Source organism: Trichosurus vulpecula, chromosome 3 (assembly GCF_011100635.1).
Source record: "Trichosurus vulpecula isolate mTriVul1 chromosome 3, mTriVul1.pri, whole genome shotgun sequence".
NCBI classification, from domain to species: domain Eukaryota; kingdom Metazoa; phylum Chordata; class Mammalia; order Diprotodontia; family Phalangeridae; genus Trichosurus; species Trichosurus vulpecula.
The window spans coordinates 304795587-304808867 of NC_050575.1; the positions used below are offsets into that span (position 1 = coordinate 304795587).

The following is a 13281-nucleotide window of genomic DNA, read 5'->3' on the forward strand; positions in this document are numbered from 1 at the left end:
TAGTATTTCTCTGATCAATACATGGTCATTGAAATAATGAACCACCTTCAGAGCACGTCAATCTGCCTACCTTAAAGTAAAGCTGTATCACTTTAAAATAGGCAAGCCATGATATAAAATACACCAAAAAACTGGCAAAACTAGCCAAGAGAGATAATCTTGTAAAAGCTCTTGTGCTACTTTAAAATTTAACGTTAGGTAACTGAATATTTTATTATTCTCTGTTAACGGAGAGCGACAATACAGAATTTCAAGTATTTTATTACTGCAAATGTTATAGCTATGTACGTAACTATGCGTGTATGTATACATATACAATATGGAAAAACACTTGAAACCTCAATGGAACTCAATAAACATCATTTTTGCAACCTTCAAAAGCATTAGTAAAAATTAAGATGTGCTCCAACATAACTTAGTAAATGTAAACATTTTTATATTAACAGCAAAGTCTGAAAACTCAGCTCAGTTGTTAGTTGAAAGTTTATTTTAGATTTAACAATTTTAAAGTGCGCATGAAATTCTCAAGTGTCTTCGTAACAGATTACTCCACTCAAGATATTGTAGTGATTTCTGCTCTCTTCTGACCCAAAAATAGTCCCCAAAGTCTATTAAAAACTGCTATTCTTCGTACCTTTTATAGCCCATCTGCAATATTAATGCTAATGAAAAAGGTTTCCAGTCTAGTAAGGATTACCATGATTAACATTAGAAACACATTTAAATGAAGTTTTCTAATAATATCCATTGTTTATAGTTCAAAAGACTATCAACATGGAATTATTATAAGTGTATCTATATATACACATTTAGAGCATGTACTTTTACATTTCAGTGAAAATAATTTGACATGTTAACTTCATCTCATGTCCTTAACACAGTAATGATAATTATCAGTTCATGCAAGATAAGAAAGACTTGATTTTTTAGGTAACAAATTTTCTGATTTCTATTGCTTTACAACATGGTATTTTCAGTTTATGTTGTACAAGAATCTAGATTATAGCAACCAAGGTGAAGACTGCAGAATCACATTTCAGAGTGGAATGGGAGACAATTTCCAGCTAATTTGGAGATTATAAACACTAATGATCTGTCCATGATTAGCTAAACCCGATTAAATTTTATAATGCCACACTTCTCAAAAGACCTAATTAGGCCTGTCATGAAAAAAAAAAGTAGAAATTATTTACTCTGGAAACCTTGGCTTATTGCATTTTCTTACACTTTTGAATGCTGGCTGGGCTTCCTTTCTCACTTAGTTTTTAGTGGTTCGTTTCTTAAGCATTTCCATGTTTGGTAGCTTGTTTTCTTTTATGCTTGATGCAAGAAGAAATTCTTCCCAGAATGCCAAAAAAATAATAATGAACAACTCAGTTTCCTGAAGATGTCTTCTATATGAAGGAGGAAAAACTAAAGGAATCTCTTTACGGGGGCAGCAGGTGCAGGACGAGTAGGAATAAAGTTTCCCTGAGATGATACTTTTGGTTGGGGTGGAGGTGGCCTGTGGAAAGAAGGGGAGGGATGAGTAATCATTTCTCCACATCTGGATACTACAAAATGGAAATAAAACAAGGTATTCTATAACTAGAATGTCCCTATAAATACTAATCTATGGGGTCTTTGCCATGAAATTGCCTCATAGATGTGACCACTTCATATAAGTTTGGGGAGGCTATTTTGTCAACCACATTCCTTTAAATGGGGTCCAAGCAAGGGTATGTTGGTAAATATTTAATAATCAGCTCTCGGGGGGCAGGGGGGAGGAGTACACGCTTCATCCTTTTAAGTTTAAGCTGCATTATTAACATTTTCTCCATCACTTTCTTAAGTTTAGACAATCAACAAACAAAACAATAAACCAAGCCCTGATTTATAACATTTGCCAATTTCTAGGGTATAAAAGCTCACACTAAAAATTTAACTGTCAGCTCTTGAGAGCCAATTCAAGCTGGTTCCAACACATTCCTTGGTCCACGATCCACTTCAGACTAACCACTAGGGCTATTTTTACTGAAAGCATAAAGCAAAACTAAAAAGCAAAAGTATGTAAATAGCAAAAGGAATGACAAAAATCAATTAGGCAAAATCTTTTTGACGTTAAATTTAAAAAGCTTTCCCTAACCTCTTGATCTGAAGCACTCCCTCTACTATGCATATTCCTTGTATTTAATACCTCTTACTTCCTCGTCTAGGATGAAAGCTACACAAGGGCAAGTACTGTGACTTATTTATTTTATAGATGAGGAAACTCAGGCTGAGAGAGGTTGAGTGAGATGTCCATGGGTCACACAGCTTGTTATCTAAGAAAGAATTTAAATTCAGATCTTTTTGATTCAAAGTCCAACATTCTTAACCTACAGTGTCACCTAGCTGCCATGAGTAAATGAATTACTGAAAACCAAGTACTGATGATTAAAGGATAAGGAGTAAAGGGGAGACTTTACTCCCACAATCTGATTTTAGTCATTCTACATATAACATCACTAGTCAACTATGCTTTTTGCTTTGTGTTGCTTTAAAACTTTAATGTTAACTGTGCTCCAAAATTGGTATAATTACACAAGTTTTCTTGAAGACGTTCTTTAAAAAAAAAATCCAACCTAATTTCTGGCATTACTTAATTAAATTCCCCATTCTCTCCAGTTCTAGAACGATAATCACATCAATCTAACATGGAAATATGTGTTAGTCAATCTACTTTCCTATGGTTCCTCTCATCACCCTTGTAAGTTTCCATATCACAATACCCTTCCATGGCCATCACTCCCTTTTGTATCCAGTCTTCCTCTATCAGAATATAAGCTCTCTGAGGACAGGGCATCTCTTTCATTTCATGTCTGCTTACTCAGAGCTTATCTATACAGAAAGTGTTTAATAAATAGGCTTTCATTCATTCACTCATATCTCTTATTTTCACATAACTCCCAGGTTTCATTAAAATCAAATAAAGTGAATAATTTCATTTTGTACCTTGATGGGAATTGCTGAGGCTGCTTGGCTGCATAGGTTGGTACTGGAAACCTGTTTGGATAAACAGCCTAAGGAAATAAAAGGAATAATTCCGTGTCACTAGGTACTCCTAAAAAACCTCTAAACACAGTTCAGTATCGCTTACCCTGAGGGAATCCAAAACATTTAGCAACTTACAAAGAGAATAGCTGCTTTAAAATATGGCATTTTAAAAGGTCTGCTTATAGAATGTCTTTACTGTTAAATGAAAGATTCTTATGACACACAAAAATTCTTATGACACCACAAACATTAATTATTATTTATTTTGCCTGATGTGTGCAGACATACTTGGGTGACTATGAGGAGCCCTACAGAGATTCTGAGTTAGAACACAGATGCCGACAGGGAGCTTTCAGTCTAGGACATAAAGAAAGGGGATAAGGAAAAGGAAAAAGCATTTATATAATACCTACTACATGCAAGGCACTGTGTTAAGTGCTTTACAAGTATTATCTCACTGATAAAACGAAATACTATCTCATTAGAAGATGAGGTACCATCACATAAAACACATTATTATATTTGAAAAGTAATTACCAGAGAAGTACAAAATGTTAAGTATGAGAAAAAAAAGTTCTTTCAGGCTTATAATTTTTTTTACATAAAAAAACCTTACAATGTAATCTTATCTCATCAAATATACTGGATTAGCTAATAGAGACAATAGTTGGAGAAGCAGAGTACAAGACTGATACAGACCAAACTGATTCTGTATCTTGCCTCTGACAACACATCTCTGCCATGAGACCTAAGCCAAGTCCGTTTACATTCTCGGAGCTCTCTAATACTAAAAACTGCAGAGCACTTTTCCTTCGCAGGAATTCCCTACACCCATGAAATCACAGGCCCAGACACAAAAAACAGCTGCCACAATAAAGTGTTTATATGTTTTACAAAGTTCTTTTTAGCAGTTGTATCATTTGACTCACCCTAGAATATTACCAGATACTACAAGTATTATTCTCATGTTTTAGATAAGGACAATGAGACTTGCCCAAGATCATTCAAGTGTCAAAGCTCAGAACCAGGGCTTCTGATTCACAGTGATGCTTAATACTTCTAGCGACAGAACAGCATATTGGAAAAAACACTGCAGTTTGATTCACTGACACTATAGTTCACATTATTTCACAAGTCTAAAAAGAAGATATATATCACAGTTATGTCTCTAAAGGGGACAAATTTCCTACCCCCAAACCTACTCACTAATGAGTGATCTCAATAATGAAGGTACTTCTTCCATTGGTACATATCACAATCTAGTCATGCCTTCCTATTCTGTGCAATTTTCACCCAAGTCTTCCCTACATAGAAGATCCCAACATGCTGGAAGCATTCCTCCGGGTCTTTTTGATATTTCACGGGTAACAGTGAAATACTTGGATTGAATAACATTTGTCATTCCTAAGTCAGACTACTTAATCAGCACTCTCTGTCTGTCTGTCTGTCTGTCTGTCTGTCTCTCTCTCTCTCTCTCTCTCTCACACACACACAATGTACATATATATGACCATGTACCTCTCTGCTGCCCTTTGGGTTCCCTACTCTCTTGATTCTTTAGATAATGTGGTGCTCCATGACTGTTAGCAATAAAGTATCAATAGGAGAATAACAGGATTTTGCACCTGAGAGAACAGGATCACTTAAAGAACTGTATAATTTCCCAAATGCAATTTAACCTTCTGCTTAGATGACATTCTATTCCCCTATTCTACTCTCAACCTAGTTCACTGTCCATTTGTGGTGATTGTCCAAGATCTGATGGACTTAATGGATATGATATTGTTGGACTAACTCAATGTCCCAACTAAATGCCATGATTTCAACCATATGTACTCTTCCTCAACTGTGTTTTTTTTTTTTCAACAGAGAATCTCTTTGGAGTGGCCAGTGGATCTCAGGGAGGAGGTCCTGTAATATGCTGGAGCATGATGCAATCAATATTGTATCATCTCCCAAAAAATCACAACTGGAGGACCTTACTATATAGAGGGAATACTGCTTTCATTTTGGGCTCCACACAAGACATCTTCTGTGACAATACTGTAACCTGTTTTATATACTGCTTGATTCTGATAATCTATTTATTTGACCATTCCTTCTTAGTTTCCTCTGCTAAAACATAATTGATATCCTGTTCCCTAAAAGTGGATGTTCCCAAGGTTCTATTCTAGGCCCCAGGTTCTCTTCTCTCTATATACTGTCTCTCAGAGACATCATCAGCTTTCTTGGATTCAAATAACAACTCCGTGCATTTGACTCTTAGGGATCTATATATATAGTACCTACTCTGCCTTTTGGAATCTAGTTCAACCAATGACTAATTGGATATTTTGAACTGTGTATCCCATAGGCATCTCAAGAAACATGGTACAGTAGAGATGATTCTGAAGTTAGAGGACCCAGATTCAAATCCCACTTCTAAGAGACTACAGTAAAGTCACTTAAACTGCCTGGGCCTCAGTTTCCTCAACTGTGAAATGAAGGAGTTGGATAAGATGGCTTCTGAGGTCACTTTCAGTTTCAGATCTATGATCCTACATGAAAGAACAAATAGAAAAGAAAACTAGTCTGGAGTTGGGGTGAAGGATGGATTGCAGGAAGGAAAGAGCAGAGATGGGAAGAGTTGTAAGGAGGCAACCCGCAATCAAGGCTGCTCTAGTGTTATAAGGAAGGAAATGAAGATTCAACTACACAGAGGCCAACGATAAGACTTGGTGACTAGCTGGACTAGCTGGAGAGGTGAGGAAGTGGGAAAAGACAAATACCAAGGTTTCAAACATGGGATCCTGAGTGAACATCACTGACAGAAATAAGTCAAGTTAAATAGTAATTTCAAGCTACTAGGTGTCCCCTGCAGTTAAGCCCGACTATCCCTGCGCCATGGTGGGCAAAGGGGGGCAAAAAAGGGTGGCCAACCTATATCCTTAGAGTGCTGGTAAGACCTTGAAGGGCTTGCTGCCTCAGTACATCTACTTCTATCACAGATCTGAAGATCAAGGCGATGCCTCCACATTCACTGTAGAGCATACTCAAGTAGCATTTTAAAGCACATATTTAGGCAATGGTCCCTGGCAGCATCTAACTTGCTTCAAAATGACAAAAAAAGAAAACTTTTACAAAGTACTTTTAACTGTTACTTCTCACTATGCACAAAGTATCGGAAGCACTAAAATAGCAGGACACCATAATTTCACTCGAGTTGAAATAAGCATAAAGCAGGCTCTTAAAACAGATCCAGAAAACTCTTTCATGAGGGACAAGCTGGTCTAGGTTAAAAGGACTACTTGATAGGAATTTGGAGCAACAGAAAAAAAGAGGCAAAAATGTTATTCATAACTACAGCCTCACTGATAATTTCTTTTACAGCTACAAAAATCACATAATTTCCCCCAGCCCAACTACTCTACAAGTTTCTTGTCATATGTGTACTACATTGGTCATTCAGTTAAAAACAAAAAACAAAGGTCATCTTTTACTTCTAACTGCACACTTAATTGCCACATGGCCAAGACCTTAAAAATATGAATATTTGTAACACAAAAGAATTATATATTTAAAACCCAAATACTCACAGCAAGAAACACGGAAAAAATACGAAAACAAAAATTAAACTTACAGCTTCTCTGGGGCTATTTACTGGAGGGGCATTTCGAGTGGCATTCACTGGTTGTCTAGAAACATTTGTTTGATTTTTTCCATCTGATCTGGAAAGATAGAATAATGTTTATAATTAAATTAAAATGAAAACTTTTCTGTACTGACTCCTAACAAAAATATTTATGTGTGATATATCATTTTAATATACTGTTAGAGAAGGATGGCCAAACAACTGACAACAAATTATATACTTTACCAAATAATACATAAGTACATTACTGTGTTAAAATTATATCTTGTTCTGGTCCCCTTCATCACCTCCTCCCCTTCTAATCAGTAAAATGTAAAGAGGAACACACAAGTCATGTACAGACTGTCCTAAAGATCAAAGGAGCACAATCTGCAAACATCACACTGTGAAACTAAAAGCTAAGCTAAATCAAGAGAAGCCATCTAAGCCTTGCAGTCAGGATCTTTGGTCCTAGGAGATGTAAATTCGAGGTAAGTATCACACACCTGCAATTAAGACAAACACAACACCAAATGTTGCTGATAACTTTGAAAGGACATGAATATGATAATGAACTAACTCCAGCAGAGCACAGATAAGATTTAAGTCTGCCCCCCATCAAAAACTTATAAAAATGAGACCCCAAACTCCTGCCTCCTCCCAAATACTTTTCCATTTCCTATGGGTCCATGCTGCTGTTTCAACAATCTGGCTAGCAGCTGTTGTGGGAGTGAAAAACCAACGCAAGCCCAACAACAAGAACGCTGCCAGCATAGGTTCTTTTGATCTGCTTTACTAAGGAAAGCAAGGTTAAGGGGTTAACAAGCTTATTTTAATCCAGCATACAAATATCACTCACTTAGTTCACCCAGCACCCTGAACTTCAGAGCAAATACAAACAGACCAAATACAGTTCAGAGTTACCAAGAAAACCAAGTCCAGACATCCGGGCAAGCTAGAGGGGCTCTAAACTACAGCTGTCCAGAGTCTCCACATCAGCGTGCCACCAAGAGTGAGAGCCCCAAGCAAATGGCTCTGTTTTCCCTTTTTTATACAGTTTCAGACATTATCAAACATCATCTGAGCGACCAGAACTTAGGCTCCTATGATTGGCTCTGGAGTTAGCACCTCCCCTTAGGACCCTGGGAGCTTCACACCCACATAGGCTTAGCACCTAATAATTAGGGGTTTGGGGCAAACTTAGGAGCAAAGATCTAATCAGGTCTCCCTTAGTTATCCCCACCTTAGTTACCAATTCACACCCATACAGGTTTAGCACCTAATAGGGGTTTGGGTCTGGGGCTTAGCACCTAGCAAGAGTCAAAGACAATGAATCATTTTAAAACAGTAAGAAAGCCCCAACTTAATTGATACTACAGCTGCCCAAGGGCTTCCAATTCTAATCTATGGTTATGAGAGTGACTCTCTGTGGTTCTCCCCATCTTCCCATTCTCTTCCTCACATTGCCTGCCTGCCTTCCCTGCTCCATCCCCTCCACCCCGCCATGCCGTCTGCCTTCGCATTTCCTCACTCACACTTTTCATAGCTTGCCTCTGTCTTTGTGTGCTGACTGCTATGGCACCCTCTGCTCCTTATTAAAGTATGATTGGTGCCATCATGGTCTTTCCCAGTGAATACCCAAAGAATCAGGTATGCCAAAAAGGTCTGCTTCTCTCATATTCCAAGATATATGCCAGAGAGAAAATCTCTCCCCCTTCTAACTGTTGAGAGAACTACCTCTTGAATGATGTAGTATAATACTTTATATAATATGAAATGCACAGTAATTCAAGCACAAACATTTCAAGGAATATGGCATAGTGAAAAACGTACTGGACTTGGAATTAAGAAAGACAGACCTGGGTTTAATGACCAGCTCTGAAATTATAAACTATATGACCCTGGTTAACAAACATTACCTCTCTGAGCCTCAGTTCTTCATCTGTATAATGGGGCTGATAAGTGCACTGCTTATCTCACAGAGTGTTATGGGGAAAGCGCTTTATAAAACTTAATGCACTCTATAAGAGTACTATATACTCTCTTTATATTAACTAGAATATGTTCTGTGTTTCTGTCTTTTCACTGAGCTCTTATCTTTAATTTCCTTGCTCTTTAAGTCTTAATCTTTACTGTTACATCTCATCTTCCATTTTCCCTTATTTTGTTTAAAAAAATATAAATTCCCTTATTCTGTCCCTAGCTTCTAAAATTGTACCTGCAATCCAAAAATACATGAATCTATGTCGCTGGTGGGTGAGGGAAAGACTAAAGTTTATTCCTCAACATGGTATAAACAAAAGTAACAACAAAACGAAAACGAAAACCTACAACCATCTTACTTGGTCAAGTAGCAACCTAAACTCCTTGATAATTATCTAGAAAAAAAATTCATAAAATTTTTAAAGAATATTCATGGGAAGCAAACAGAACCAAGATGGTGGACTAGGAGGAAGCAATATAGCCTCTATTTCTCCACAACTATTCCAACAATAATCTAAAGAGAAATCTAAACCAAGTAGTGATTGGAAAATGAGGAAAAAAATGAAAATGGCTCAACTTTCCAGCCTAAGTTCGGAAATCATATCTGTAAGTAAGAAACAAGATCAAGAACTGTGTAACACAGGGGGCCTGGAACTAAGGATTCAGTGCCTCAGAGCCAGGCCAGAAACTATGATAGTTTATCCAGAGCAGACTGCTGGAAAAAGGAGTAAAGGAAAAAAACAAAGAACTATTACAATGCCAGGTATGCTCAAGACACAAACCCAGAAAAGAATTCCAAAACATTTATAAACAAAGCCTCAAAAAAACAAAACAAAACCATAGCTTGCCCACAAGAAGAGTCAGAATTTGTAGAAGAAATGATGTAAGAGTTTCGAAAAAAAAAAAGTTTTTCAATGACATTGATGAAATAAAAACAATAGAGGAAAGAAATGGAAAAATAAATGAGAGCCATGGAGTAGACAAAGAAAGACAATTCATAGTTTAGTACATGCACCACAAAACCTTATATAAATGATAGACAAAAAGAAGTAATGATTCCATGAGACAAAAACAAATATTAAAAAAAAAATTAAGAGAAAAAAAATTAAGAGGAAAAAAAAAAGAAAATGTAAGAAAAGGAAAACAGGTCAAGGAAAGACAATCTAAGAATTATCAGACTCTACTAAAACTGATCAGAAAATAAGTCTAAATACCATATTTCAGAAAACCATATATAGAATCTACCCATTATCTTAGAATCAAAGGTCAAAGTGGAAACAGAAAGACTCTACTGGTCACCTCCTGAAAGAAACCTCAAAATAAAAACTCCTACGAACATCATTGGCAAAATTCAGAGCTCCTAGATTAAATAAAAAATACCACAAGCAACCAGAATGGAAGAGTTCAAGGATCAAGAAACCATGGGCAAGACCATATAACACTTAGCAGCTATTCATATAAAGGAGCAGAGAGCATGGAAGATGGATATGAATAGTCTGTTCCAAGGGAAGAAATTCAAGGTCTCATATGGAAAAATGCTTCACAACACTGATTTAAGAAATGCACATTAAATTAACTCTGAGGTGCCACCTCACACCATGTTTGCACTCATTTTCCCAGGAAAATGACAAATGTTAGAGAAGTTTCAGAAAAACAGGTACACTGATGCACTGTTGGGAGCTGTAAACTGGTAGAATCATTCCATAAAGCAATTTGGAACCATACGTAAAAAGTTATTCAATTGGGCATACTTTGACTTACCAATACCATTATACTAAGCTTAAACCCCAGGAGATCAAAGACAAAGGAAAAAGTCCCAAATGAACAAAAATATTTATGCCATCTCATTTTGTGGTGGCAAAAAAACTGGAAACTAAGGGGATGCCCAGCACTTGGGGAATGGCTGAACAAACTGTATAAATATAATAGAATATTACTGCACTGTAAGCAATGAAGAGACAGATTCAGAAATATCAGAGAATACTTGTATGAACTGACAGAGTGAAGTGAGCTAGAAAAGAGCTTTTTATACAATGAACATATTTTACAGGAAAATAACTTTGAAACACTTAAGAACTCTAACTGATGCACTGACCAATCACTACTCAAGAAGACATGTAAAGAATCACACTTTCTTGAGACTTTTCTCAGTACTAGGTGGAAGGTGTATTTATTTATGCATGTGTGTGTGTGTGTATATATAGACACAGAGAGAGGGCACAGGGTGAGCTGAATATGAAGGGACGATATCTAAAAAATAAAATTAAGTGTTAAGAGGAATGTGCTGGGAGAAAGAGAAAGGGAGAAGTAGAATGAAGTAAATCACATCACATAGAAGAGGCAAAAAAGAGCTTTTACAATGGAGGGGAGGAGGAGGGAGGTGAGAGGGAATAAGTAAACCTTACTCTCATAGGATTTGGCTTAAGGAGGGAATAACACACACACTTAATTGGGTATGGAAATCTATCTTATCCTACAGGAAAGCAGAGGGGAAGGGGATAAAAGAACAGGGATAATAGAAGGAATGGCAGGTTGGGGGAAGGAATAATCAGAAGCAAACACTTTTGTGGAGGGACAGGTCAAAGGAGAGAACAGAATAAACGGAGGGCGGCACAGGATATAGGGAAATATAGTCAGTCTTTCACAACACGACTGTTATGGAAGTATTTTGAATGACTACATATGTATAACCTATATCGAATTGCTTGCCTTCTCAACGAAGGTGGGTATGGAGGTAAGAAGGGAGAGAAGTTTTCATTTAAAAATGAATGTTAAAAATTGTTTTTTACATGCAACTGAGAAATAAGATATACAGGCAATGGGGTATAGAAATCTATCTTTCCCTACAGGAAAACAGAAAGGAAGGGGATAAGAGAAGGGGGGGAGGGGCTGTAGGTGATAGAAGGGAGGGCAGATTGGAGGAAGGGGTAATCAGAACGCACACTGTCTTGGGGTGGTGGGAAGGGAGATATGGGGAGAAAAGTTGGAATTCAAAATCTTGTGGAAGTATTGAAAACTAAAAATAAATTATTTAATTTTTTTTAAAAAAATCACACCTTTTCCATTTGGGAGAGAGGTGAAGGACTGTAAATGCATAATGAAACATAAATTTTCAAACACAGTCAGTGTGTGAGTTGGTTTTGGTTGATACTGACTTGTTACCAAAGTGGACTTTTATTTGGGGAAAGGAAAGATAAGTCAGGGTAAAAAACAAAAAATGATGCAAAAAAAAGAAAGCAGAAGGCATTGACGAAATGTTAAGAAAGAGCAGAGAAGAAATCAGAAGAAATTTAAATAGGGGAACACAGATAATTAGGGAAATGTTGGTACTATCATGTTAAATTTAACAAAAACTAAAAAACAAGCTATACATAAGAAATGTGGATTTACTTACAATCCTTATTTCTCTGAAAATATTCATGCTTGCCAATTTTAAGTTCATAGTAAAAAAAGAAAATTTTAAAAGGAAAAAAATAAATATTATGATTAAATGTAATGAGTGTGATAGCCTTCAGAGGATTTCACAGACCAATTTTCAGTGATACAATCTAGGCACCACAGCCCCTCACTCCTAGCACTTTACTTTGACTGACTCTTCTTCTTCTACCCCACCAACCTAATGAGAATTGAGATAGTTATCACTATCCCTCAATACTTCCCTACGTTGGTTGAAGGAACTTGGGTCAAAACTTGACTCAACTTTAAAAAAAAATGCTGACAACCACTTCTCCAGTTTAAGAAATACCCCTCTAGGCCTTTGTTTAGCTCCTTGCTAAATCTCAGGCCTGCTGCTTTTGTGTCAATAAAGCTCCCAATGGCTACAGAAGAAGGTCTAAGTGAATTCTCTCACATTTGATGAACCAACTCTCCCAACTCTGACCTCATCATTATTTTCGTGCCGAAACCCAGGAGTCCAAATACTAATTGGACTCCAATGATCTTCTCCTAGCCACTGGGATAATAGAAATTCTACTTTCAGCTCTTAGTCTACCAACCCCTACCCTTGACGTCCCCGAGTGATTTGCCTCTTTCCACCCTGGACTCAGCTGACACTGCCTTACACACCCTGATGCTGACCACTTCTGCTCAACCTATTCTCCGCCCCTGAAATGGATTCTTCACCCCTGTTTAGCAGGAAGCAGCTAATGAAGACAATGACCTTTATCCCTTTTTCCCAAAAGGATTCTCCTGCCTAGTGGTTGAGTGGGGAAATGATGTGGATGAACAAAGGTGCCCTAAGGGATGAGTTTCTCTCCTAAAAGTCTCCTTAAAGGTGCCCCAAAGTCTCCTCCCCTTATCTTGAGTTACCACATAACTTCCCCCTAATCCTGGACCATGGAATTCCTTGTCCCCTGCCCCACCCTGGGTCCTAAAATTTCCGGTCTCCCTTATCTTGTGTCAATTGTTGTCCTTATCCCGTAAAACTTATCCTATCCCTAAATCTCCAACCCCCATAAGAAACCCTAAAATCATCCTACAGGCTGTATAGCTTTTTGTCTATATAAGTCTGGTCCCTTCCCTACATCAGTGCCTTTGTTTAGCTCCTTGCTAAATCTCAGACTCGCTGCTTTTTCATCAATAAAGCTCCTAATGGCTACAGGAAAAAAAAAAAAAAGAAATACCCCTCTAGCCATAAGTATCCCTTAGTGTTCTGTCCTGGGCCCTTTTCTTTT

General features: G+C 37.3%; 1 protein-coding gene across 1 annotated transcript in view; it reads right to left on the reverse strand.

Moving 5' to 3' along the window:
- Positions 1-243: 243 nt before the first annotated feature.
- Positions 244-13281, reverse strand: part of ADAM9 (ADAM metallopeptidase domain 9) — a 99273-nt gene continuing 86235 nt past the window's right edge. The window contains exons 20-22 of the mRNA XM_036750369.1: positions 6635-6722; positions 2974-3041; positions 244-1504 (exon numbers count right to left, since the gene is read on the reverse strand). Coding sequence (XP_036606264.1) covers positions 1414-1504; positions 2974-3041; positions 6635-6722 — 247 coding nt within the window. The 3' untranslated portion in view covers positions 244-1413. The remainder of the gene's footprint in view (positions 1505-2973; positions 3042-6634; positions 6723-13281) is intronic.